We start from the raw sequence: 21,624 nt of genomic DNA, 5'->3' as shown, positions 1-21,624 counted from the left end.
TCATTGCCATTGTAGTTTCGTGAGTGATGCCAACAGGAGCTATCCATCAAAGCCTCGTGAATCCCACAGAAGGCGTGTCATTGTGGAAAATCCCCACCCTGAGACGTGCATTCTTGTGGCGATTTCGGCTGGTGGCCTTGTTGCTCACAAGATGAAGAGCATGGGTTCGGTTACCACATCGACCGAATTCATGAGCTTTGTGCAAATGGTGCTTAAGAAGTATGATTCTGAAGCAACCATGTTCTATGGCTTCGACAGTGCACCTGCCGAGATAGCCAATGCTATCAAGGATCAGGTTGCAAGTCGTGGCCATGGACACAAAGCTTTCTTCCTTCCTCGTAGTTCACTTGGGAATCCAGCTACATGCTTATTCCATGATGTTCTACAGACCATGAGTCGAAAGCGATTGGATAGGTCACGCAATGAAGGTGTGGACATGCGTTTTGAAAGTGCTCTTAGCAGAGTTACTTCAAGCATGTGTTCATTGTACATCCGCCAATCATTCCCCGCTGATGAATAAATCCTCATCCATCCCACTCCTTTCCTTTCTACGCTCTTTTTTGTATGCCCTGCCACTCCTTTTCTTTGTATGCTCTTTACTCTTTTTCTTTGCTTGTATGCCTTATCTTTGTATGCCCTTATTTTTAATCATTTCATATACCCATGCTTTCCATAACTTGTATCAATATATATGCTTTCATGTCTTTATGTATCCAAACTTTTCATCATTCACACTTTTAGCTGTAGCCGGGTATTCCATACTCATATGTAAGTTCGCCAACGCTGTGTACATGCATGTGCGATATGGTTTGGTTATCTGCGTATTGTATCGGCCAACAACAACAGTGCTTTTGGAAAGAGAAAGGATATCACTGTTAATGACCAGCTACATGTGTTGGTAAACGTGATACTGCTTTCATGTTGTTTATCTATTGCTGATGTCTTGTCGATTGATGTACACTGTTGTATGAAGCTGTGTAGGCTTTGGGTGGTGACATGTCATGCAGAATTAACCTTGGAATCCCGACAGCCCTCGACACTGAAAATCCTTCAAGTTGCGCTTTTTCATGGACACCTCTTTGCTCGTACTCTCCGCATTGCTTCTTCTCCAACAATCTGAACCACTCTACAATCTGCTGAGCACCTTGCAATTCGACACATGTTGTGTTCACCAAGTCATCGGGTCAATCGGTTCCACATTGCTTGTAGGCAAAACACTACTTGGCACGCGTGCAGGTAACGTTATCACCTTTCAAAGTAAGCCCAGCTTTTTTGTTGACTCCAACAACACACCTCACGCTTCGATCCTTTGGAGCCGATACGATATACCATATAGCAGGGATAACGATTCACACGATATATAATGACAATGAAGGTACGTTTTCACTTTGACATACACGGATGATTATCAAGACACCCTTCAACGTATCCAATTACGGCACCCCAGTGCAACAAATACAACGACAAGGAAAAGGGTTATTGTCAGCTACTTTATCCATCCATCATTGGCGTTGACGTCGCGCATTGAGTGGGATACATGCATTATTGTTGTAGTATTCGATCCATTCTTGAAGTTGGCCATAAAGCTACTTGTTGATGTTATCATTTCCAACCTTCGTTTGAAAGAGACGCTGGAATTTGGTCAAGGCAGTGATACGGGAGATGATGATGGGGGTGGAGATGATATGGAGGTGAGCATGCTTCTGATCGCCGTGTTGGAGCTGTTGGCGTGCGTTTATGGATGGTGAGAATCCTTGCGTGAAGCTGGCGATTGTGTACTATGTTAAAAGCTGAAAGATCGGTACATGAGCACACCCAGATACTAGGAATTGTGGATTCATTATGTGTTTATTCATTTGACCAAAAAAAAAGACAAGAAACCAATTACACGTTCCTAATGAAGATAATAGCATAGCTTTAGCTCTGCATCGTCAAACCACCCTTTTGCTTCCCTATCCTTACCTACTTGGATTCCTTTGCACATTTATCTTTCAGAGCTTGCAATTCTTTTTCCTTTTCATCAATTATATCTGCTAGCTTTTGAAGGTAGAGCTCACCACTAGGGATCCCCACGGTACCATCGGTCCCAGTACCTCAGTGGTACCGAGACCGTACCGAAAAATGGTGGGACCGACTATACCGGTACCAGGAAGGACCGAGTACCGATTCGGTCTTTATGAATCTCAAGGTGGATACCGATAACCCGGTACCGAGTACCGAGTACCGGGTACCGAGGCAATAAAAATGACAATTTTATCAATTTCCTAAAGTGAAACGTAGCAATATTCTTTTCATTAAGCCTTTATTGTTGTATTTGTGATGATGTGGTATGATGCGGTAGATATCAATCACCGATGAATGCATTGATAGCACAAGCCGATGGAATCCATTTCAAGAGATAACAGGTGTGGGCATCCTTCCACAGGCATCTTGATAAAGTGATCTATTTCATATGTCCGTCTTGGCTCTTGGGCTGGGTGTTGATGGCAGAGTTGGAATGCTGTTGAGGCTTGAGTGTTGGCCGAAATGGTGTAATAGTAGCAGTATAGCTCAAGTCGAAAAAAGCGTTGGTACAAGTGAGTGGTCCTATTGAATGTGGTGTATGAATGAGGGCCTGGTTGGTTGCCAATGGCGACCAACTGGGCCTTTTTTAGATTTGGAGGTCCATGATGGCAGAGAATTGGGAGATCGAACATCGTAGCTGGTTGTCGGAGGCATAGTTGAGTCTTGCGTGTTGGCCGAAGTGGTGTAATAGTAGCAGTATAGCTCAAGTCGAAAAAAGCGTTGGTACAAGTGAGTAGTTGTATTGAATGTGGTGTATGGATGAAGGCCTGGTTGGTTGCCAATGGCGACCAACTGGGCCTTTTTTTAGGTTTGGAGGTCCATGATGGCAGAGAGTAGATGATCATTGTGTTGAGTGCTTGGAATACATAATCTGCGTATAGCTCCATGATAATGAATGCAACTTTGTAGATACGTATATACTTGACATACAACACGCGATGGCATGATGGTATAATAATTTTGGTTTCAGTTTGGCCCTGCATGCTGGTTTGTGTAACTATAGGGATGGCATTTCCACATGCTACCAGCTTTGGCAAGTACGTTGTCAATGCTAGGATATCGAGTTGATAATGGTATAGGTATCATAGACGATTATGAAGAGCATGAAAAATAGGAGAATACTACCATCTACCAGCCCTGCTTGTTCATTAGATATCGGATTAATAAAATCTTCCGCTTGTAGCCTTGGAGACTCTGTCTCAGATGTCTAGTGGCGACTTAAATTGATCCGAGAACGCGAATACGCGTGTAAAAATTTCCAGAACGCGATTACGCGTGCAAAAGATAGATGACAGACGAAGCAATGGATAGTGATAGTTCCACGAGAACGCATAAAGTTACAAAGGAGATTGTTTACTATAGACTCGATCCACAATCAATACACGTAACTTTCATGCCCATTTCCCATATGTAACCTCGAGATACGTGCTAATCTTCATGGTACAATCGCGGCAACCTCATAGCGCTAATGCAATCGGAAATGCTGACGGGTGTAATCGGTTGAACGTTTGGTTTAACGATGATAAGGGTAAAGGATCAGGAGCTGTCAATCCAATGGATGGCCATAGATAATGATAATTAAGCCAGTGCAATGGATGACCGGTTCGGTTTCGGTTTTCACAATGCAGAAACCGAAGTTGCCTAGTTATACCGATTGATAGAACCGAACGGGCTTTAGGATGACCGATAACCGGGCTATAACCGATAACAACCGATACAACCGATACAACCGATACAACCGATACAACCGATTCAGCCGATAGAACCGATAGACCGATACAAAGGTTTTATTTCTTTCTTGACATTCAAGCTATGAATAATACTAATGTAACAAAACAAAAGAAGGATATCTCGGAATTGGGAATAAGGACTACTACAAAAGATGCCGGAACTATTTTTCATTACGCATGATGCGATCCTTCTCCAACATTGCGGCACGCACAGTAGCAGGCTTCATGGCGCTACGATTCCAACGTAGCAGCGTTCGGGCCCGGGAAAAGATTCGCTCAGACGGTGCACTTGATCCTAATAGACATAAGAAACAATTTATGCTGCTATAACAAATGTAGTGAAAATCCTACCGGGAACTGCAAGGTAATCCTTTGCCATTGCTGCTAATGTAGGGAATTGCTTCTCTGCTGAGCTCCACCATACAAGTGGATCAGTTGATGTTGGCCGAATAGGTTCAGCTAGATATTCATTCAGCTCACTTGATGTAGTTGTTGGAGCGTGGCCAAACACATGGAGATCAAAGTCTTGCTCAACATCACCGATCAAGGTGTCAACTTCCAATGCAGTACATTCCACACGCGCACGCGCACCACCAGCCCTTTGAGAGTAAAATTCGTACACAGTTGCAACACGTTTCTCCATTTTAGCGACCCATTCATTCCATTGGTGACGTTGATAATATTGTAGCTTTAACCGAGGATCAAGTACTGGGAGCAGACAGTAAGCCACGTGTTTCTCAATAACCATCATTACATACCTGTGCTAATAGCACATGCAGGAGACAAGTCAGTCTTCACATAGTACTTGAGAAGCTTCTCATTTGCCTTCTTAGCAGCAGCATGGATGTCATCGGATATATGTTCGTACGGCTTTTGTCTGGCGATTATTTTTTCAATGTTGTCAAAGAGATAATTGAAGGCAGGAACCACTGTGCCCAAGGTAGGATAGCTTTGGCCCGTGATGCGGTTAGTAGCGACATAGAACATCTACATAACATACCACACATTTAATACAAACCCATGATAACCACATACGTATTCCCTCAATCGTTACCTTCAGTATACTTGAAAGGCTTCTCAATAAAGCCCATTCCTCATCAGATAAAGCCATTGGCCTGAGGTCATTGTGGAATTGTATTGTCGACTTAACAGCTTTTTCCATGCGTAGGACGGTATTGATCATCAGGAATGTGCTGTTCCACCGAGTTGGGACATCCATCGCGAGCTTGACGAAATCAAGCTTGTTTTCAGTGCATGCTTTCTTAAGCATACGCATCATGGCACCGGAAAGACGTATAGCGCGGATAATTTTACGGAGTTAAAGACCACGGCGCATCCCCATTAATATAAATGTATGTCAGTAACGAAGTGAAAATATGACAGCATACCTTCTGTATCACCACAGGTACTTGGTGATCGCTGCTGGTGGTCCCATAATCGTCATCATGGCTATCCACATCACTATTACCGCTCGTCTCTTCATTATCATCGCCACCATTTTGGGTCCCGAGCTCATCAATGGTAACACTCGTAGTATCCTCTCTTAGTTGGGATTCTTGATGTTCCATGTTACGATCAAATACTGGATTTCCTTGAGTATCAACATCAAATGGCGTCCATTGCAATTCCTTGAGAGCGGCTTGTACTGCGAGATTGATTATGTGAGCCATACACCTATTATGCTGTTCCTTCGCCTTGAATTGAATCCCCTGGGGTGGCCAAAGCTCTTCTAATTTCTGCATCATCGTGAGGTTATTTGACGCATTATCCGTAGCAATCATGAGGACCTATAAAAAAGTTCTGGTGAGTAGTATGATTTGAGCACAACTATGTCATACCTTGGATGAGATTTGCATTTCGTTCATTGAATCCATAAACGCTCTTGCCATGTTCTCGCCAGTATGCGATGATTCGATATGAACAAAGTCCAAAAGTAGCGACTGAAGGCTCCACTTATCATCAATGTAATGACCTGTTATAGCCATATAGTCATCATTTCCAGCTGATTTCCACATATCCAATGTGATTGAGATGCGGCTCTCCAATGCCTGCCAATAAAACAGGATGAAAGTAAACATTAACATGGTGGTGGCTGCACTTGCGAGTATCATCAATTGACTTACTGAAAGCTCATTCGACAAGATTGTTCGGTTTTCAACAAAACGATCCATCAAATCGCGCTTGATTGTATCCCCTCCCAAAACTTTCGCGCGAGGATTGCAATACTTGATCATCTCTTGGAAGGTTGCCTGCTCAGTGACATGGAAAGCTTGATCGGTCCGGATTATCCAATTGTAGAGCTTTTGACGAAAAATATCCTGGTCAAATTCGTTCATCCTGGAATGCAATACAATACACCAGTATTAGTATATAATATATATTCTCTCTATTCACATATAGCACATACGGCTTTAAAAATTTGCTCATTGACCCTTCAGGTTGCTGTGTTGATGGACGGGCTATCCTGTAGATTGCATTATGGTGTACTCGCAGGTGTTGCCACATGCTGTGTGTGCTTCCTTTGTTTGCCGATACTTTGGCAACTTCCTCAGACCTATTGATATTTTAAATGAATGGTAAATGTCGATCGTATATGCTTGGGGTACCTCTTACCTTCCATTTTGCGTACATAAAAGGCAGACTACCCACTTTGCATTATCATTTGGCTCCCAGTATCTTTTGTCAAAGTACGGCCATACGCCACTTCGGGTAGCTCGCTGTTTCTGTTTTTTTGCTGACTGACTTTCTGCTTGCGATTGAGACTGGATCGTTGATTCGTTCGTTGACATTGGATCGTTCGTCGACATTGGATCGTTCGTTGACATTGGATCGTCGGATTGTGTCTCCATCGCACTACAACTTCGTTTTGAAAAGGCTGACTGTGGGTCGTGGTCGTCTTCCATGGTTGACATGGCAGCAAGCTGTTTATCACTGAAGATATTTTTTCGTCCCCAACAAATTATGGCAACTCAGCCACTTGCCATCTTCAACTCTACGTCATCTCCATACCATCACAGAAGGGCTTTTGTATTAGACACATAGGCTTTTATAGATATCAGGAACGTTTTATTTCATGCGCTATGCATCATATCAATTTCTGAATCATAGTAGCACTTTCAGTTGGATCGGTTTTTCAATTATGAAACCGGATATTTTCGGTCCACCTCTGCGGTTTCGAATTCATCAACCGAAGATGAACCGCTTCCTCAAACCGATATATTTATCGGGTGACGGTTGACTTGTAGGGACCTTAATGATAATTCATTCAGATAAAGGACAAATAAGTCGCTTCATTATGTAAGATGGTGGATCAAAACCAATGGCAGTAATTAAGCATTGTGACATTCCAATCTAAAGATGTATCCTATCGGATCAAGAGGTATAGCTACACCCTATTCGTTCGCGAGATTTGTCATTATTCATTGATGTCGTCGCTCCTGGCAGCTTCTAAATGATATAAAAGAGTAGCATTTATTGATCAAAGTACATACAAGTCTCAGGACGCGTATATCTTCTATATCTTCTTTTGTTCATATACATCGCTATTTCAACCATCATGCCATATCAAGTCGGTAATTCCTCGAACGATCCACGTGGTGCCTTGTCTGATAGGGTGTGTATACAATTCGATGGTCTGCATTAATGATCCTCATACTCACTTACCGTATTACAGCCATCATTCACTGAGGCCCTCCTTTATCGAGAAGATTCCTTGATGTCTATTCGCACCGAGTGCACAGATGACAGTGTTGATGTTCGTGAGGACATGGAGGATGGTGATTCACTTCTCTCGCCCATGGATCAAGATGCGTCGGCTTTCTATCAGGGTTCAACAGAAAGTGATGAAGGTGACAACGATAGCGATAGTGGTGCTTGGTTCTTCGTCCACAAGTATGGCATACGGTCAACAAGAAATGGTAATCCTAGGATCCAATGCTTGGTGAGCAACTGTCACAGGCATATAGCTAGCAAGTACTCGTCTACCTCTCGATTCACCAGGCACCTTGCTAGCCATGGCATCAAGAAAGACGTTGGTCCTCATATCAAGAGTGGTGAGAAACGCAATGGCCCCTTGGACATGTTCGTTCAAGGAAAACGTGCTCGTACATTCCAAGTCGAAGAGTTCCAGCGTCTGTTTGTCAAGTTTTTGGTGTCAAGCAAGTTGCCATTTACGACTTGTGAGAATGCTGCATTGCAGGAGCTCCTTGAGATGGCACGCATTGCGCCTACTGCATCGGCCGTACAACTCCCTTCGACGAGTACCTGTACGAGAAAGGTGAGTAACAATCATACTTGTGTGTGTCAAATAAAATACTTACCATAATTTTTTAGACTGAGGCTGAATATGAAATGGCTCGTGATCGATTGAAGGAGATGTTCAAGAAGGTGTCAGTTGTGTCATGTACTCTGGATGGTTGGACAAGCCCGTTCAATCAACCATTCCTTGCGGTGACTGCACACTGGATTGACAAGGAGACATGGACTCTGAAGGAGGTGATCATTGGCTTTGAGCCTGTCAATGGCCCTCACACCGGTGAAAATCTTGCTGCTGTTTTCATTGAAGTCCTTGAAGAGCTTGACCTTGGCAAGAAGTTGTTCACCATCACCACCGATAATGCCTCGAACATGACAACCATGGCCAAGCACGTAATGGAGTATGGGAAATAAGAGTCGAAGCAATGGTAAGTAAATGTTTTTTTTCAAAGTGTTCAAGAGTTAATGTACCTTTATAATTCATAGGCCTTTTCGCTTGCGCCACCACATCCCGTGCGTTGGCCACGTCTTCAACCTTGCCGTCCAAGAAATCCTGAAGAATGGTCTGAAAGCACAGGCACCAAACAGCGTGATCGACCATGACTCGTCCGATGAGCCTGCCTCACCACTCGCAAAGCTTCGAAAAGGCATCCTTAAGATTCGGTAAGTTTGTACACATATACTTGATATTGGTGATGATACTCATATTGCATGTATAGTTCCTCCCCACAGAGGTACGCCACATTTGAGCGCAAGCGTGCTGCCATGGAGTGTCCACCGCTGGGCCTTACTCTTGATGTTCGCACACGGTGGAATTCAACATACGACATGTTGAATCGTGCTGTGAAACTGAAAGATGCGTATATGGCGATGACAGTGCCTGGATCAGAGCTTGAGGCGTTTGCGCTGTCACCATCAGAGTGGGAACGTATACAAGGCATCATTGAGGTACTATATCCATTCGAGGAGAACACGACAAGGTTGTCAGCAAGCAGGTCCCATGCCTCAGTCAACATGACGATCCTGTGCTATAATCGAATCATGGATGCACTTGAGAAGATCGAGACCAAGTCCAAGGATCCTGAAATCAGGCGTGCCGTCAGCTGTGGTATCAACAAGATGGTGCAATATTACAGCCGTACTGATATGACAGAAGTCTACGCTGTTGCAACGGCTCTCGATCCACGAATGAAGTTCAAGTGGTGGAAACCTCATGGTTGGGAGAAGAAGTGGCGTGATATCAGTGAGAAGATGGTACGCGATGCATGGTGCAGGTTTTCCGGTGTGGTGTCTATTGATGACGAAGTCAATGAGAGAGCGCAAGAACTCCAGAAGCTCTTTTTGACCGAGCTTGAAACAGATGAGCTTTCGGAGTATGTTGGCCAGCCTACAGTTGCCCCAATGGTGAATCCTCAAAAAGCCGACGAGCTTATCTTCTGGGAGGTCAATCAAGCGCACTGGCCAAACCTTGCTGCCATGGCAGCTCAATATCTGGCAGTGCCTGCTACGTCGACTCCTTCTGAAAGATGCTTCTCAGCAACACGTCTCCTCCTCCCCCATGTTCGCAATCGCCTTTCTCCCTCAACGATCAAGCAGCTAATGCTGCTTGGTTCGTGGTTCGACATGAACCTCCATACATAGATTTCCTGTTTCCTTTTCCTTCCCCTTTTCTTTTCTTTTCTTTTCTTTCCTTTTCCTCTTCCTTTTTATAGACGACATATATAGATTTCCTTTTCTTTTGCTGTCTGGGCACTATAGATATTACGAGTTAATAAAAACTTTATCCACAGAAGATCTTTGTATTTAGTGCAATAAGCAAAAAGTATAACTTGAACAGTCTCTTTGGGATATACAGTATTCAGAGGATGATGCTTTAATGCTTGTGTATATATAATGTATTAACGTTGCCAGGTAGATGGTGGCTGATGTATAGGAATAGGATACAGATGGATGTATGCTTGATGCTTGATGCTTGATGCTTGACGCTTGATGCTTGATGCTGTAGTCTTACTATATATGATATATAGGCATACTTGGTCCCTCGGTCCCTCCAACGTACCGTCTACCGGTACCTTGTCGGTCCTTTGATGGTACCGATACCGGGATAACCGACATGTACCGAGTACCGATTCGGTACTCGGGCTTTTTTGGGGATCCCTAAGCATCACCCACCAATTCAAAAGGCACTACCCACGAAACCAAAAACCACCACCCACGAACTCACTTGTCATTAGCCACGAGTAAATAATCATCACCCACGAAAACAACCACCGTAACCACGAAATCATTACCCTCATGTTCTACTTCTTTTGGGAAATCCTGTATTATGATTAATGCGTACAATAGCCACGGGACAATGCTCGTCAACTGTGGGATCGATTGGTGCATCGCGTTTGAGCATCAACAAAGGGCAGCAGACAGAAGATTCTCAACCAAATACTAGTATTGAAGCAGACTCGGATCATTGAAAAGATAGGGGACCACATTTTATATACTATATATACATATATATAGAGGATTTCCAAGATGAACAGGAACATGAGGATAATGATTTCATGGTTGAGGTATATGGTTTCGTGGGTGATGATGTTTTTTTCGTGCATAATGATATATGAGTTCGTGGGTGATGGTTTTGGTTACGTGGGCTACGCTTTTGGTTTCGTGGGTGATGGTATTAACTTCGTGGGTAGCGCTTTTTATTTCGTACTCAGATTCATATGGTTTAGCGCTCGCGGATATTGGTTTCGTGGACGATCATTTAATTTTCGCGCAGGATCATTTAATTTTCGCGGGTTGAGGGAAATGGTTCGTGGAGGAGTCTTTTAACAATGGGGGAGCCAGTGAGCTGTACTCGACCTTTTTTGCATGAAAACCTCTCTTCGCCTTCCCCATTGTTAATGTGAGCGTTCATTTCGAGGATCCGCATATTTCAAGATTCGAAAATGCACTAGGACATTTCAAGTACTCGGAATGTACTAGCACATTTCAAGCATTACCTAGGTCATTTCGAGTATTTCAGAATGTGCTAGCACATTTCAAGATCATAAATCCTGGTGGATCCTGTTTGTGATACAATGCTAGGTTTCGGTATTGGCATTATATAGTCATCCAGAGCTAATGAGACAGCGTGTTGTAAATAAAATTACATGCCGTAAACCCTCCATCAAATAGCTAATATGTGTTCCATTCCCATGCTGGAAAATAGTTTTCAAGCCCATCCAAGCATATTACTGGTTTTACCAAAGCGATTCTCGCTATTATGAGTGAACAGCACAACATACCATTAGCCGAGCGACGTTGCCATGCAAGGTTCGATCCATGACAAGCAGCTGCCCATGCTAAAAGAAGAATGCAAGATGCACCAACCATTGTCACCCCGATGTTTCTATGCCTTGTTCCAATGCCTAGGTCAACCAACAAGTCACCACGCACCCACCTAGGCAAACTAGGAATAGAAAAGCACGAGTTACCAAGCCTACACCAACCCGCCCATTGACTAGAGCACTTACACACCATGAGACGAGAAGATCCAAATACTACAACTAACATCATGATTAGCCATATTACAGTAGACGTGGATAGCAATAAAGTTTTTATCAAGATGACACCACGTTGCAAACATAGAAAAGATTGCTATACTCTATAATGGTTGCCATGCAACATGTACAGGATTTCCCAAAAGAAGTGGAACATGAGGATAATGATTTCGTGGTGAAGTTGGTTCTTTTCGTGGGTGATGATTATTTATTCGTGGCTAATGACAAGTGAGTTCGTGGGTGATGGTTTTTGGTTTCGTGGGTAGCGCTTTTGGTGTCGTGGGTAGCGCCTTTTGAGTTGGTGGGCAGCGCCTTTCGAATTGGTGGGTGACACTTTTGGTTTCGTGGGCGCAGCTTTTTGTTTCCTGGAGGATGACTTTAATTTTCGCGCAGGATGACATTAATGTTCGTGGGTGGCGCTTTTGATTTCGTGGGTGACGATAAACGTTTCATACGCTGCATTGCTGGTGAACATTGCATAAGATTTGCTGATTGATGTACGCTGTTGCATAGAATGGTTTATGATCACCCACGAAATCAAAAGCGCTACCCACGAACATTAATGTCATCCTGCGCGAAAATTAAAGTCATCCTCCACGAAATAAAAAGCCATGCCCACGAAACCAAAAGCGTCGCCCACCAATTCAAAAGGCGCTGCCCTCCAATTCAAAAGGCACTACCCACGAATCCAAAAGCGCTACCGACGAAACCAAAAACCACCACCCACGAACTCACTTATCATTAGCCAGGAACAAATAATCATTACCCACGAAACCAATCACCTTAACCACGAAATCATTATCCTCATGTTCCACTTCTTTTGGAAAATCCTGTACGTAGCTAAATAAGGAAACTAGGCTTTAAATAAAACCCCGACATGGTAACAGCATGCTCCGAATCGATCTAAAACAATCTCAAAATACAGTAACATAAGAAATTGATGACCAATTTTCTACCCAAAGAAGGCTAAACCAAAGCTATACACTTGATGGACCATGGCTTATTCCTCGACACTTCTATCAGCTTTTCATACCACTGCTAATGCTGCAGATGAAGAGAGCAAGTCCAAAAACCTTGTAGATGATGAGAAAAATGCACCCAACTTTGACCTTCATTTTCTCGACAGCCAATCGCGTAAATGACTTGCCAAGCATTGTTGATGGTAATATAGAGTCGTAGTATTTGGGTGAAAGTGCCAGAATCGCAATACAGGCTTTGACCACTTCTATTTTTGGCACTTCTGTGGGTCACCATATCGAAATGTGGAGAGGTTGCCATGACATTTGCAGTACCTGAAGCCAATAGAAATATGATCGAAAACAACAATAAAGGGGAGGGATGTGTACGTAGATCGATAGTAAAAATGTGAGGGGATGGGTCGTCGATATAATATGATGCTAAACTACAGGGAATACAATGAATACAACAAGCCAACAAGTGGATTCACTGCACAATCAGTACCAGCAAAATAGGAATAGGACGAAAAATAAGCTGACGTTTATTGATGAATACAATTTCTCTTTTATACTACGAGCGATCTTTAACCAATAAATTATAAGGCGACTAGATCTAGTCGCAACTTTGGCAAGCCATATTTCCATGTCAGGCACTTTAAAGCATCCAATAAGATCATTTGCTGAAAAAGCCACCCCCTAAAAAGATTCATGCCCAAAGAAAATAATATCTGCCTCTTCGTTCTCTCTCCATTGATTGTTCAACATCATGCCCAAGTCATTAGCCAAGCTCCATGTTGGATCATGCGTCTCCTTTCTTCCTCGCGCTCTTCCCAACTTTATGGCTGCAGCTTCTCTTCAAACTCTGAAGGCGAGTAAGACGCGTCTTTTTGGAACGATCCGAGCCATCCATCAAGTCGAGAATAGCACGAGCAAAGTAGCTGTTATTGCTGTAGATGGTTTCGAGGCCTTAGAAATAAAGGTCAAGCTTGGTAATTTGAGACTTGAGATATCTGGTTCGACGCATGACACTGTTAATGTGCCTGAAACACCTGCGGGACTCGTGGACTACGAAAGCGATCAGAGCGATTCCTCAAACGATAATGATGGTGATGATGTCGATGTCGATGGCCATGATGAAGGCGAAAGTGCTGAACAGCAATGGATTGATGAAGAAGTCCGAATCGATGCTCGTATCTCTGGTGGTGGTTACAGACAAGCACTGGTTTTTACGCTCCCTAATCCTGGTTCTTGTTCAGCACTAGAGTTTTTCAAGCATTTCTTACCGACCGATTACATTGAGCAACATGTGATTTATGCAATCAATTGTTATGCAGCTTTGCTTGAAATCGAGTACTGGAAGCAACTTACCATGGGTGAATTCATGCTGTGGATTGGTTTATGGACCATCATGGCTATCGCACCCTTCCCCAATCGAAGGAAGTATTGGGAAACGAAGCCCAGCTTTCTTTTTTCCAAGGCAACGAATTTTGGTAAATGGATGAGCAAACGAAGATTTGACACCATCCTCCAAGCCTTGACACTTGAACATCCCGATGTCATTGCTTCTACTTCATCCACTGATCCACTTGTTGCTATCCGTAGCTTTGTAAAGGCGTACAACGATAACTTTGTGTGATGTGCTCAAAATAAAGGATAACAAATGAATACGGTGAGACCATGTATATGATTGATGCCTTTATTCATGGGATTATGGGTAGTCTTTTATACTTTTTCATAATGGTTGATGTAACAAAACATGTTCCCTTTTTTGGATGTAAGCCTTCTTGATTTACCACTGGACACCACATTTGCCCCCTCCAGGCCTTGTAGCCGGTGGAAAAGCGTATTATTTGCTTTGAGTCCTTGTGTCATATCTATGCTTCTTGGATTTTCCATGTTTGACGTATTATGCTACACGCTTGTGTCCGCTCTTCTTCCTATGCTGTGTGAGGACTTGTTGAGGATCACTTCTAATCCTTTTCCAGTACTTGGTGATTGTCACGGGATCACCAAAGTTTTCCGGAGGTTCCCAGGTATCGTCTTCTGTATAATCTAGCCATCGGACACGGTATAGGAAATTGCCTTTATGCACCTTATGGTCGACGATGTTTTCAAGCTCGTAGATTTCATCAGCAGGAATATCCTCTAAGACTCGTACTAGCTTCAAATGCTCCGGTGCATAATTTCGTGGTAGAACGCATCCTTCATAGTCTTGTAAGACATAGGATGTTTCAGTTTTGTTTATGATCTTGTATGGCCCTTTGTAGGTTGGGTTGAATTTGTCGTTTGATTCAGGCTCCCTTGCCATTACAAAGTTGCCGATCTTATACTCCACGATTTTGTGCGTCTTGTTGAATCGTAGCTCTTGTTGCTTGGTTACCGTTTTTACTCTTTCATGGATTGCTGGAAATACAATATCTCTCATTTCATCGATGCGTTTCTTAAGCATTTCCTCGGTCATTGGTTTGGCTTCTGCCTCGTCTCGATAATCCTTGAAGTCGTTTACTTTTCTTGCAAACACGAGGGTAAAAGGAGGCGTCTTGTGTGGTGATGTGACATTTGCATTTAATGCAAGTTGCACTGCCGGTACGTAATGATCCCACTCGAATGTGGCGCCATTGAGCATCTTCTTGATAGATAATGTAGCCTTTTGAACCCATCTTTCAGCAGTACCATTGGCTTTGCGGTGATAAGGTACGACCAAGCGATGTTCAAATCCCGATGCTCTTGCAAAAGGCTTCATCAGGTTATTGACAAATTCTTTGCCATTATCCGATTGAATTATGCGTGGTAAGCCGAAGTCACAGAATACTTGTACTAACGTCTTGACAATGGTTTCGGCCTCTTTATTGGGTATGGGACGTAGTATCCAAAATCTTGTGCACATGTCCACCAATACTAAGAGGTTTTTATTGCCCGATGACGACGTTTCATAGTTTGCCAGATCTAAGGCCCAATGATCACCTGGCATTTCCGCTGAAATAGTTCTCAATGGGTTGTAGCCTCTTTGAGCAATATTGAACTTTTGGCATTGTGGGCATGCCATTACTAAGTCAATTGGATCTTGCTTAAGATTTGGCCAATGTATCCCATTGTTATGTATAGCGTGAACTATAGCGTTAGCTCCGAGGTGCCCTAGCAGGTGTGCTTTATCCAATATACTAGGCCTTTCATCTTCTGGTGGTACAAGTGTGTTTTCTTCGATGAGTTGTGCAGCTCGGTTTATGTGAGATGGGTCTTCATTGCCATGATTTTGGATAGGGTTATTGATTCCCATTGCCCCCCCCCGAGTCTATTCCACTATGGAAAAGACGTGAGAGTGCATCACTCATACCGTTTAATTTGCCAGCTATATGCACGATATCAAATTGGTAGTTGTAAAGGGTAGTGAACCAGTTGCTCAACATGGAGTTCAATTCCTTTTGTTGATGCAAATATGTTAAGGCCTTGTGATCGGTATATAGCGTGAAGGGATTGCCCCATAAGTATTTGTGGAACTTCTTAAAAGCAAAGATGATAGCCAAAAGCTCCTTCTTGGTAATCATGTAGTTGCGTTCGGATTTGGTAAGGGCCCTTGCCATAAAAGAAATTATGTGCTTCTTGTTGTCATACTTCTGGTAAAGGACGGCAGCGATACCCACATTGGAGGCATCAGTGCCCACATGGAAACGCTTGGACATGTTGGGATAGCTCAGTATTGGGGCATGGAGTAGTGCATACTTGAGCGTGTTGAAAGCCTTTTGATGTTTGTCGGTCCAGAGTTGAGGTACATTGGTGACATTGCGTAACTCATCCAAGGGTTTGGTTATGTCCGCCATGTATGGTATGTGGTTGCGAAAGTAATTCATGAATCCAATGTAAGCTTGGATGTCTCTAGCGGTACGCGGCACAGGCCGTGATTGTGCATTGACGACTTTACGCCGATCGGGCTTATGGCCGTGTTGATCGATGCAAAAACCAAGCAAGTACACACATCGTTGCATAAAGAAACACTTTTTAGTTGTAGGATAAGATTGGCCTCCGTGAGTCGATCAATGACGATGGTAACATGTTGTACATGTTCTCGCTTAGACTTGGAAAAGATAATAATGTCATCGACGAAGGTGGTGACATAGGGTAGATCTCTGAAAAGCTTATCCATGACTCGTTGAAATTTGGATGAAATAGGTTTCAATCCAAAAGGGCAACCTTTAAACATGTAACGCAACCCGTCTGGTGCAGTGAATGCAGTCTTATGACGATCTTGCGGCTTGCTGGGAAAGCGATGAAACGCACTGGCTAAGTCAAGTGTAGTATACACTTTAGAACCAGCAAGTTGGTCAAAGATTTCCGTAATTAAGGGAATGCGATGCTTATCATCAGTTAGGTGCTCATTAATGAGTCGGGGATCCAAGCAAGGTCTATGCCCTGTCATTTTACCCTGTGAATCTTTTGGATCACTGAAAAGATAGGGGACCACATTTTATATACTATATATACATATATATACGTAGTTAAATAAGGAAACTGGGATTTAAATAAAACCCCGACGTGGTAACAGCATGCTCCAAAACGATCTAAAACAATCTCAAAAAGCAGTCACATAAGAAATTGATGCCCAATTTTGTACCCAAAGAAGGCTAAACCAAAGCTATACACTTGATGGACCATGGCTTATTCCTCGACACTTCTATCAGCTTCTCATACCACTGCTAATGCTGCAGATGAAGAGAGCAAGTCCAAAAACCTTGTAGATGATGAGAAAAATGCACCCAACTTTGACCTTCATTTTCTCGACAGCCAATCGCCTAAATGACTTGCCAACCATTGTGGGTGGTAATATAGAGTCGTAGTATTTTGGTGAAAGTGCCCAAATCGCAATACAGGCTTTGACCACTTCCATTTTTGGCACTTGTGGGGGTCACCATATCGAAATGTGGAGAAGTTGCTGACACACCCGGGAGAGTGATGTTGTCCAATAGTTCCAGATAGGATAAGAAGATGCTTTCAGAGAGAGAAAGACCAAAGAGAATAAAGGGAAAGAAGAGATGTCGTTTATTCAATCATCAAATCAGCCCTTAAATACTTTAACAAATAACTCAGCTAGTGACATCACCGACGTGAGGACCTCTAAACTACTTTTCCACATAAGGAAAAGCTTTCCCGGACCATTCGACACAGGTCGTGTCAATCTCCCCCGCAAAGCTAGACTTATGGGGAAAAGTCCAGGCAGCCAAAGAAACAACGAACCAAGAACAAGGACAACAAGAACGACGACACCGCAATAAGAGAGCCAACACCAAAGCAACAAAGCCAACATGATTCGCAATTAGGTGCCTTGAACACCAAGCAACGACAACAAGCAAACAGGATGAGAGGGGCAAACCAGAGGACAGCAACACGCCAAGAAAAGAGCAACAAAAATAGCATGCAACTAATGTCACACAAGTGGGGACACAGGACCAGAACAAAGGCACACATCCATGTAGGTAAAAACAGCGCTCCAAGCGCCGACCAAAAAAAGTATCCAGGGCACCCTTGCCCAAAACCAAAAACAAAAAACAACCTAATGATGTCCTTGTTGGCTCCTCGAGATCCACCACAAAACGACCAGAAACCTTGCTCACAGGACTTGCTGACAACGCCAAAGGAAAGCCACACAAAAGCACCACAAAGAGAGACTTGCAGACCGAAAACCAAAAGGACCAAAGGACACAACATGACATGAGAAAACTTGCAAACAAAAGGTGTGGATCTTGTGCAAAAGAAAAAGAAATCTCCGGGATTGTATAAATTTATAAAAGAAAAGGGGATAGAGACCACTGGGGCATGTGGCCTTGCTATCCCCCTGGTAGCCTCGCCAATTGACACACCCGGGAGAGAGATGTTGTCCAATAGTTCCGGATAGAATAAGAAGATGCTTTGTGAGAGAGAAAGACCAAAGAGAATAAAGGGAAAGAAGAGATGTCGTTTATTCAATCATCAAATCAGCCTTTAAATACTTTAACAAATAACTCAGCCAGTGACATCACCGACGTGAGGGCCTCTAAACTACTTTTCCACATAAGGAAAAGCTTTCCCGGGCCATTCGACACAGGTCGTGTCATTGCCAGTTCGAAAGTTTGGTTTAATGGTCAAACATCCTTCTCTGTTGACCAAGAGGTATGGGTTCGATTCGCGGGGAGTACCTTTTTACCATCAGTGATGTCTATATTTTGTTCTTTTTTGTCGTCTTTCTTTTTCGATCCACACAGGATAATAGCCGACTTCCACGAAGGAGATAATGACCACGAAGGATAGATAGACCACACAGGAATAAGACCACGAAGGAATAAGACCACACAGGAATAGAACCACGAAGGAGAATACTGCCACACAGGCAAATAGACAATAAAGTAAAGAGAACGTAAGATGATGTTTTATTCTATGAGATGGTCCACCATTTATAATTGTTGGATGGGGCTAAGTATGTCAAGATGGCTAAGTAATATTGATGTGGCGAAGTAATGATGGAGGGCGCAGCATAAAGAAGATAAGATAATAGAGATGTCCAAAAAGATAATACCGATCAAGAAGATCCGGTATGTTGCTGCGACATTTTTTTTGGAAGTTGTGACTTCGTAAGTGAAAACTTTTCAGGTGGCTGTGGGGCCCGATGGGTGTTACTCTCTCTTTCTCTTCTTTCTTTCATTCATTGATCATTATGCCTGTTGTTAAGAATCATACTAAGCAAAAGCCTGCTCAAACCATTTGGGATTTCACAAGCAAATTTCCTGATAGTTTGACTGTTGAAAGGTTTGTTTACTTGTTATTTGGGCAATAAAAGTAGTCAAGTATTAATATCTATGCAGATGGTTATACGATGAAGGGATTTACTGCAAGTGGATGAAGTGCAAGGCTGGAATTGACATGAGGTTGATTGAAGTCAAGAAAGATGGACAACCAAACCTCATATGGAAGTGCACCCATCGTCCATCTGAAAGCTGCAACCGTCAAAAGAAGTCTATTCGTGAAGGAAGCTTTTTCTCGGGGCTCAAGATCGGCATGCATCAAGTTCTTGGAATTGTGTGGCTCTACCTTTACAAGTTGGAATTCCAGGCTATTCAAGACCTGACGGGTGTATCTGCACCAACCATTCGTGCCGTTGTGCGCTTGTTATATCGTTTGATGAATGTCGACATCAAAGACGAAGATGTATCTGTTGGTAGGTGACAATCGCTTGTAAGAACGTGTGTAATCATGTATTGAACATAATGTTTGTTATAGGTGGCATTGACGAAGATGGCAACCGCATCATTGTCGAAGTGGATGAATCCAAGTTTGGGAAGCGTAAAAGCCATAAAGGCCATCGTGTTGAAGGTGTGTGGGTTGTTGGCGGTGTCGAGCGTACTCCTGAATGCAAGATTTTTGTGACAACCGTCGAAGATCGCAAGAAGGATACTTTGCACCTCATCTGGAGTAATTACATCAAAGAAGGGAGCGAAATTCAAACGGACTGTTTGTGGTGGCAAAAGAGCTTATGAAAGTGTGTGTGTGTGTGAAACAAGAAAAGAAGTAAAGAGTCAAGAAAATACAGTGAGAATCTGACAGGGGTCAAATGTTTATTCGTGTCTCTTATTTATACTATCAAAGACGGAGTCACATTGCTGAGATAAGATCCTGTGTATCCATCCAGATACCACATCACCCCCTCCAGGCTCTTTGCCGTTTGGAAATGTTGTTGGTGAAGAGCTATTTCTTTGATCGCTTGTTGGATCTGGTGGATAGTGAGCGATTGTGCGATTTGCGTTTGCGATTTGGATGTCCGCTGTTATGCGGTGATTGCGCATTAATGCGAGCCCAATACGCCGCAATGGGTGCATCGCTGGTGAAGTGTTCGTAAGGTTCCCATGTGTCGTGTTCCGCAGTGTAACCTTTCCAACGCACTTTGTATGTCATGTTGCCATTATCATCTTTGTTGTGTGCAATAATGCTTTCCACTTCAAACAATTGATCGGCAGGAATGATTTCATCTTGTGAGATGAGCTTGAGTTGCGAAGGAGGCACATCAATAGGTAGCAGATCTCCCATTTCATCCTTGAGGACATAGGATCCACCTTTGGTCTTGCGTACGACTGTAAATGGGCCTTCGTATTCAGGATAAAGCTTACCTTTCTTTTGCAGCACGCGTTTCATGACGTGACTATCCGTGGGAAAGTCAATGAGTTTGTGGTGTTTATCAAACTTGCTCTTTTGCTTTTCCGTTATTGCTTCAGTCCTGGCTCTTATCGCTGGGAACACAATCTCGTTCATTTGGTCAATGCGTTTCAACAGTTCTTGTCGAGTCATTGGTGAGAGTTGTTCCTCATTGCGATAGTCGTCGAAGTTGTTCAGCCTACGAGCAAACATCAACGAGAAAGGAGGTGATTCGGTACGCTTGCTAACCTTGGCGTTCATTGCCAATTGGACAGCAGGTACGTATAGGTCCCAATTTTCATGCACTCCTTGTACTCTCTTTTTGATAGCTCCAACTGAGGTTTGTACCCATCTTTCCGCTACTCCATTTGCACGTGGATGATACGGTGATACGAGACGATGATCGAAGCCAGCTGCGCGTTCAAAACGAGACATTAGATCATTGACAAATTCGGTGCCATTGTCTGATTGTAATACTCGAGGCAGTCCAAAGTCGCAAAATACTTGTACCAAGGTTTGAACAATGGTATGTGATTGCTTATGCGGTATGGGACGCAAGATGCAAAAACGTGTACAAATATCAATGAGTACTAGCAGGTAGTTGTTACCTCGTTTGGATGTGGTGAGAGGACCAGCAAGATCTATAGCCCAATGATCACCTGGAACGTACGCACGGATCGGTCTCAGAGGATTATATCCATTTTGCGCGATGTTGTACTTTTGGCACTCCTTACAGGATTTTACCAACTCAACGGCTTGTTCCTTGATTTTTGGCCAGTACAGTCCATTGTTGCGAATAGCCTTGACAATAGCCTCAGCTCCAAAATGACCGAATAAATGTGCCTTTTCCAGGATATCACGTTTTTCATCTTCTGGTGGCTCCATCGAGTCTTCTATTTCAGCTGCTCTTGTGATCAACTCAGATTCAGC

General features: G+C 43.2%; 7 protein-coding genes across 7 annotated transcripts; 3 read left to right on the top strand and 4 right to left on the bottom strand.

Annotated features, from left to right (window-relative positions):
* Positions 1-3,955: 3,955 nt before the first annotated feature.
* O0I10_012566 (uncharacterized protein) lies at positions 3,956-6,130 on the bottom strand (the record flags this gene model as incomplete). The annotated part of the gene is made up of 7 exons (XM_058492459.1): positions 3,956-4,089; positions 4,146-4,502; positions 4,553-4,781; positions 4,849-5,055; positions 5,183-5,581; positions 5,633-5,842; positions 5,918-6,130. The coding sequence occupies 7 exons, from the start codon at positions 6,128-6,130 to the stop codon at positions 3,956-3,958; spliced, it is 1,749 nt and encodes a 582-aa protein (XP_058336787.1).
* Positions 6,131-7,350: 1,220 nt separating this feature from the next.
* Positions 7,351-9,689, top strand: O0I10_012565 (uncharacterized protein; the record flags this gene model as incomplete). The annotated part of the gene is made up of 5 exons (XM_058492458.1): positions 7,351-7,407; positions 7,468-8,070; positions 8,127-8,449; positions 8,535-8,711; positions 8,768-9,689. 5 exons carry the CDS (start codon positions 7,351-7,353, stop codon positions 9,687-9,689), a joined length of 2,082 nt encoding a protein of 693 aa, XP_058336786.1.
* A 3,617-nt stretch (positions 9,690-13,306) lies between these two features.
* O0I10_012564 (uncharacterized protein) lies at positions 13,307-14,176 on the top strand (the record flags this gene model as incomplete). Its single annotated transcript, XM_058492457.1, has 1 exon — positions 13,307-14,176. One exon carries the CDS (start codon positions 13,307-13,309, stop codon positions 14,174-14,176), a length of 870 nt encoding a protein of 289 aa, XP_058336785.1.
* A 270-nt stretch (positions 14,177-14,446) lies between these two features.
* On the bottom strand, positions 14,447-15,586 carry O0I10_012563 (uncharacterized protein; the record flags this gene model as incomplete). Its single annotated transcript, XM_058492456.1, has 1 exon — positions 14,447-15,586. One exon carries the CDS (start codon positions 15,584-15,586, stop codon positions 14,447-14,449), a length of 1,140 nt encoding a protein of 379 aa, XP_058336784.1.
* A 798-nt stretch (positions 15,587-16,384) lies between these two features.
* O0I10_012562 (uncharacterized protein) lies at positions 16,385-16,954 on the bottom strand (the record flags this gene model as incomplete). The annotated part of the gene is made up of 1 exon (XM_058492455.1): positions 16,385-16,954. The coding sequence occupies one exon, from the start codon at positions 16,952-16,954 to the stop codon at positions 16,385-16,387; it is 570 nt and encodes a 189-aa protein (XP_058336783.1).
* Positions 16,955-19,222: 2,268 nt separating this feature from the next.
* On the top strand, positions 19,223-20,042 carry O0I10_012561 (uncharacterized protein; the record flags this gene model as incomplete). Its single annotated transcript, XM_058492454.1, has 3 exons — positions 19,223-19,314; positions 19,371-19,723; positions 19,786-20,042. 3 exons carry the CDS (start codon positions 19,223-19,225, stop codon positions 20,040-20,042), a joined length of 702 nt encoding a protein of 233 aa, XP_058336782.1.
* A 208-nt stretch (positions 20,043-20,250) lies between these two features.
* On the bottom strand, positions 20,251-21,579 carry O0I10_012560 (uncharacterized protein; the record flags this gene model as incomplete). The annotated part of the gene is made up of 1 exon (XM_058492453.1): positions 20,251-21,579. One exon carries the CDS (start codon positions 21,577-21,579, stop codon positions 20,251-20,253), a length of 1,329 nt encoding a protein of 442 aa, XP_058336781.1.
* Positions 21,580-21,624: the final 45 nt, after the last annotated feature.

The sequence above is a fragment of the Lichtheimia ornata genome (assembly GCF_029851405.1).
Source record: "Lichtheimia ornata isolate CBS 291.66 chromosome Unknown scaffold00135, whole genome shotgun sequence".
Lineage (NCBI taxonomy): Eukaryota > Fungi > Mucoromycota > Mucoromycetes > Mucorales > Lichtheimiaceae > Lichtheimia > Lichtheimia ornata.
Note: the sequence above shows the minus strand (reverse complement) of the source record. Positions and strands in the feature narration are given on the sequence as shown.